We start from the raw sequence: 6,025 nt of genomic DNA on the forward strand, positions 1-6,025 counted from the left end.
CCCCCCTGCTCCCACTGTGCCCTCCTCCCCACCCCCCTGCCTGTTTTCACGGTGCCCTCCGCCTCCCTCCACTCCTTCAGCAGCAGGTCCCCTCTGGCCTGTGCCCACCTCCGGGCTCCATCTTGGTGGGGAGAAGGGTCCCCGGGGACCAGGCTGGGGACCCACCCTCTCCTGCTGCCCCGCTGCCCCTTAGGTGTCTCGGGACGCCTTACACCCCCTCCCACCTCCACACCTGGCCCAGGCCTCCGGCTGTCTGGCCAATCGCGGTGTCTTTGTGGAGCTGTCCCTTCCTCTGTCCTCACGTGAACCTGTGGGTCCTTGCTTCGAGGGGCTGGTGGCTTGTTCCTGCTTACTGAGCTCGCAGCTCCCCCGCTCGCCAGCCAGCCTGCAGCCCCCCCCCGTGGCCTGACCAAGTCCTGTGGTGGCCACGAACAAAGGCCACCCATGCCTCCCTCCCTCCCTCCCTCCCTCCCTCTTTCCCTCCCTCCTGGCCTGGGCAGAGGCCCTGGAGACAGGCGGCCCAAGGGGGGCTCCCAGACTGGGCACAGCGCAGAGGGTGGAGGGGAGGGGATTACAGGGCCTGGGGTGGGCGTGGGTGTTGCACAAAGCCAGCCCTGTGTGTCCCCTGAATGCCCAGCTTTGTCCCAGGCCCCAGCAGACAGACTTGGGCCTTACACAATCGGGCTGGGCCGCCCGGGGCTCTGGACGGGCCTGGCCCGGGGAGACAGGAGGTATGGCCACAGGGGAGTGGTCCCAGGCCTGGCCTTTGCGTGACCTGGGCTCTGTCGTTCCCTTGGGAGTGTGAGTGTCCCACAGGCAGCGACAGGGGCCTCAGGCAGACCTCACCGGAGGTGACGTCCTGGGAGGAGCAGCTCTGACTTGATGGCGCTTCTGTGCCGTGTGTGGTGGAGAAGGGGTGAGGGCCGGCGGGCGCTGGAGGCTGGCAGGGACTTGCCTGGGGGGAAGCCGCCACTCACCGGCACACCCGGGGCACATCGGTCTAGTCAAAGCTTCGGAGAAAACCACGCTGGTGGCCGGAGGAGGTTGGCCTCCCAGGCTGATGGCTGGGGCCAGGCCCGGGCCCGCAGGAGGCTGGCAGTGGCCTGGGATTTGAACCTGTGTCTCTGGGATCCCTCCCTCAGCTAATTGCTTAGTGCCCGGGGGCAGGGCGGTGGGAGGAGGAAGGGCACCAGGGAGCCTTCTGTCCACTGTGTGCGCCCCCTCTGAAGACCCCGCACCTTGCCGGTGGCTGCCACCAGCGGTGGAGGCCCCGGCTGGCCTGCGTCCACAGAGCCACCTCCCTGCGCAGGACCAGCACAGCCTCTTCCCTTCCCGCCCAGGAGGCTTTCCTCCCGAGCAGCGCTGCCCCCGAGGGCTGAGCGCCCGAGCAGGTGGGCAGCCGCGTCCCCCTGGGAGCTGGCGTTCGCTGGGGGGTGTGCCCTTGGTGTTGAGGTGGCACTGTCAGGGCGGTGTCTGTGTCGGAGGTTGAGCTGGTGTTCGGTGGGGTGTAGGAAGTTGGGGTGTTGCCTGTTGGGGTATAGGATATCAGGGTGTTGGTGGTGGAGGTGGAGGGGTATCTGGGTGTTGTCTGTTAAGGTACAGGAGTTTCAAGGTGTGTCTCCGTGGGGCTAGGTTGAGTGCTGTCTGTCAGAGTATTGGGGTTTCTAGGCGTCTTTGGTGGGATGCAGTTGTGTTGGGTGTGAGAGTGTGGAGGCGTGCTCTGGTTGTGCACACGCACACACACATGCACACAACCCTGTACCTATGTTCCTGGTTTCACGGTACCTGGCTCCGGCTTCCTTCCACACCCTTGGCCCGTGGGCTCTTCTCGCTGCCCCTGCCCGGCCAGGTACCCAGGGCCTGTTCCATGGTCTCCACGCAGTCTTTCCCTGCTGGGGCCCTGGCCCGGCGTGCCCTCTGCTGCTCACGGGAGACGGCGTGAACCTCCCCCTGCACCCTCATGACCTCCCTAGTCCATGGGGGACGGTTGGGGGGGTGAGCTGCAGTCCTGCAGGGGTGGGGGCAGGGGTGATGAGCTGCAGTCCTGCAGGGGTGGGGGCGGGGCCTGAGCTGCAGCCTCCACCCGAGCCTCACGTGTACCCTGTCTCCACAGCCGAGCTGGAGTTCGTGCAGATCCTGGTGATCGTGGTGGTGATGATGGTGATGGTGGTGGTGATCACGTGCCTGCTGAGCCACTACAAGCTGTCCGCCCGCTCCTTCATCAGCCGGCACGGCCAGGAGAGGAGGAGAGAGGACGGCCTTTCCTCGGTGAGTGGCCGGGCCCCGTACGCATCTGAGCCCAAAGCCAAGGCTAGAAGAGAAGCCGCCTGGCGCGGTCTGGAGCAGACCCTGGGGCCAGGCAGACGGCTTTGAGGTGCCAGGTGGCCTCCACCTTGTGCCAGCACTGCGGACCTCACGGCTGGAAGGAGGAGGCTTCCGAGCAGGAAGGCCTTGGTGCACATATGCTGTGCGGGGAGCGGGGAGCGGGGAGTGAGTCGCAGGGGCCAGCATCGCCCAGCCAGGGCTGACCCAGGTGGGACTGGAACAGCAGGCGGGAGACCGCTGCAGCTGGCCACCACGGGACTGGTGTTCCGGGGACTTCAGAGATCTGGGGCCGAGGGGCAGGAAGCTCGTGGACAGCTGGATAGATCTGCTGAGCCCCCTGTGCACCAGGCTGGGACCAGGGGACGGGGCTGGACCGGGGCTACAGGCAGTAAGACTAGAGGGTAGAGATGGGGGCCGCCCCCAGCGGGCCAGGCTCCCATGCAGACAGGTTGCGGGAGAGGGCCGAGACCCAGCCACCGGCCTCCTCATCCTGGGAGGCTCAGCCTCCGCAGCCTCCGCTCAGAAGTGTTCCAAAGCAGGTTGTGTATCTGCACCAGACGCAGATGTGTCCCTTGCCATTCCCTAAACAGTGCAGGTTGTAAGCCAGGCCCTCGAGAAGGCCCAGGTTCCAGGCCGGTGAGTCCTGTTTCCTAGCAGAGGTGGAGCATCTGCAGATTTGATGCTGCTGGCCTGGAACCATCTTCACAGGGCCAAGAGCCCTCATCACCAGCACCTGTTGGTCCCCGGGTCCTGGAGATGAACTCAGCCTAGAACTTGCTGGGCAGACACTGCCAGTCGAGTCATGTCCCCTGCACCGCCCCCGCCCCCTCTTTGGCCTTAGTTATTTCTCAGACAGGGTCTCATCTCTGCCAAGGGCCACCTGCAGGCCACAGCCCTCCTGCCCAGGGTCCTCGGGAGCTGGGGGCCGCCACAGCCAGCCTACTGATTGAGATAGGGTCTCACTACCTTTTTGCCTAGAACTTGAGTCACTAGGATTACAGGCAGCAGCACTGTACCCAGCAGCCACCGTTGTGTGGGCAGGACGTGCTGGTATATGTGTGTGTGTCCTTGTTCTGGTCCTGGGGCTTGAACTCGGGCCCTGGGCATTCTCCCTGAACTTTTCACTCAAGGCTAGCACTCTACCACTTGAGCCACAGCCTGACTTCCTGTTTTGTGGTAGTTAACTGCAGCTTAGAGTCTCATGGACTTCCCTACTGGGGCTGTCTTTGAACTGTGATCCCCCAGATCTCAGCCTCTTGAGTGGCTAGGATTACAGGTGTGAGCCACTGTGCCTGGTGCCCATGTTGTGTGTTTTGATGTGTCGGAATGTGGGCATTCCCACGTTATCTCCTTGAGACCACATGTTGGGGCCTTGGCATGGGGGGGGGTGGGCATCCAGTGGCTGAGAACTTTCTCCATCTGTGAGGCCCAGGGCCGGCTGAGGGGGCTCTGTCTTGCTGTTGAGTGTTTGGAACAGATGCACATCTCTGCAGCTGGGTTCAGTGTTTCACGGAGGGAGATTGGAAGCCACCGAAGTCTAGGCAGGCCGGGTGACAGGAGCAGCAGCCTGTCCCCGAAGCTGGGGGCCACTGGGTGCCAGGACGGCAGGGCCAGGGCTGGCCATGTTCCCGGGAACGCCTGGGGCTGGCAGTGCCACCCAGGATCTCTGCGCTGAGCCAAGGGGTGTTGGCCTCTGCCCGAGTGGGCGGGGCCGCCCCTGGCAGGTCAGGCCGGCATCGGGCCCGGCCTCGGTGCGTCACCCCACTGGCAGGACAAGAGCTCCGGCTCTGGCAGCGGTGGCAGGGACGTGGTCAGTCCCCACCCAGGCCCAGCGTGCATCTTGAGGGCCAGCGGCCTCCGCCCAACACGTCCACGTGCTGCCGGCCCAGAGCCCCCGGCTGCTGTTTGCTGTCCCCGTCACCCAGCAACGACGGACGCTGCCGGCTGCGTGAGGACTGATCCGTGTGTCCTGGCTGTGGTTGGCCACGGCCGGGGAAGAAGCCGGGGCTTCTGGAGGCGGGACTCTAGCCCGAGGCCAAGAGCTTGTCCAAGCCGCAAGCCCAGAGCTGGTGGGGAGGACCCAGTGTGGGAAGAGCAGAGGGAAGCCCGGAGGTGGAGCTGGCCCTCGAGGGCGTGGGGGGCAGACGGTCGGCCAGCCGCTCCCAGCTCGGCCATGCCTGATTTCTGGGGCACCTGCGGGCTGAACAAGAGCCCCCCCCTTTGCCGATGGGCTGATCGCAGGGTACCTGGGACACCTGGCCGGGTAAACACCACGTCTAGTGAGGACCAACCCGGACAGTGGCTCTCTGCGAGTCCCTTCCCACGCGAGCCTTAGCTGAGGAGTCTCTGCACCTAGTGGCTTCTGGAGAGACCCCACGTGGCCGCCAGACCTGCGCCCTGTCTGTGCACTCAGGCTAGCCCCTGACATGGCTTCCAGCTGTGGCTGCTTTTCAGGAAAACTCCACCTTGTGGAGCCACAACTCCGCCCCGCCCCGCCCCACCCCGCCTGCCCTGGGCACTGGGGATGGGTGCACAGGAGGGGCGGAGACGGTGCTGAAGTCAGTCCTGACTCGGCCCCCCCCACCCAGCTGCGTTGGGAAGTAGGGCACCTCAAGCTGGGACCATGGGGACACGTGGAGGCTGAGGCCACATCCCAGGTCGGGAGGACGCATCCCAGGTGGACAGAGTCGCTGACCATCTCTCCCGGTGCCGCGGGGGCCGAGGCTTGGCGCTTCCTTCCCTGTCCACACAAGGCTGTCGTTCTGCAGAAGCTGCCAGAAGCTGCCCGGCGTCCCAGCCACCTCTCCCTGCTCAGCCGGGGTCTGGGATGAGGAAACCCCGTGTCCTCCTCTCGGTCCCCAAATAGGTCCTCAGATCTCCGCTGGCTCTCCTCCCAGGCCCAGCCACAGGCAAGGTCCACCCAGAGGCCTTCGGTGTCCGGGCCCACCCCAGGCGTAGGGCCAGGCTTCTTCCCTGTCCATTGTCACTACCCCCTGCCACCACCCTGTGTCTGCCAGGTGGTGGCTTGTGGGGCTTGAGGGTATGATCTTGGCACTGGGGGCTGAGGCTCTGGGGGGGGGGGCCGAGGCTCTGGGGGGAGCCGAGGCTCTGGGGGGGAGGACCAGCTGTGTGGGTCTGAGTCTGGAGTTGAGGCAGGCACTGGGCCCCACCCAGCTGACCGCTGTGTCCCGTTCCAACCTGCAGGAGGGGTGTCTCTGGCCCTCAGAGAGCACGGCGTCCGGAGGCGGGATCCCCGAGGTGAGACCCACACCACGTCCCCCACCGGCCACATCCCCTGCCCAGCCACGTCCCCCACCAGCCACATCCCCTGCCCAGCCATGTCCCCCACTGGCCACGTCCCCTGCCCAGCCATGTCCCCCGCCAGCCACATCCCCTGTCCAGCCATGTCACCCGCCGGCCACATCCCCACCAGCCACATCCCCTGCCCAGCTATGTCCCCCACTGGCCACGTCCCCTGCCCAGCCATGTACCCTGCCCAGCCATGTCCCCCGCCAGCCACATCCCCTGCCCAGCCATGTCCCCCACTGGCCACGTCCCCTGCCCAGCCCACTCCCCTGCCCTCCTGGGCTGATGCCCTGGCCACCCGTGCCAGGGACAAGGCCTGACCTCAGAGGCTGCTGCCACACAGCCTCACTCCTGCGACCAGCGCCCTCCACACCCCTACCCACACCCCACCCCA

General features: G+C 65.7%; 1 protein-coding gene across 1 annotated transcript in view; it reads left to right on the forward strand.

The window, feature by feature from the left end:
• The window catches only part of Pmepa1 (prostate transmembrane protein, androgen induced 1), a 42,852-nt gene that overhangs the window by 30,187 nt on the left and 6,640 nt on the right, over nt 1-6,025 (forward strand). The window contains exons 2-3 of the mRNA XM_013024292.1: nt 2,114-2,268; nt 5,530-5,812. Of these exons, the coding sequence (XP_012879746.1) occupies nt 2,114-2,268; nt 5,530-5,812 (438 nt within the window). The remainder of the gene's footprint in view (nt 1-2,113; nt 2,269-5,529; nt 5,813-6,025) is intronic.

This window comes from Dipodomys ordii, unplaced genomic scaffold (assembly GCF_000151885.1).
Source record: "Dipodomys ordii isolate 6190 unplaced genomic scaffold, Dord_2.0 Scaffold75, whole genome shotgun sequence".
In the NCBI taxonomy this organism is placed as follows: domain Eukaryota; kingdom Metazoa; phylum Chordata; class Mammalia; order Rodentia; family Heteromyidae; genus Dipodomys; species Dipodomys ordii.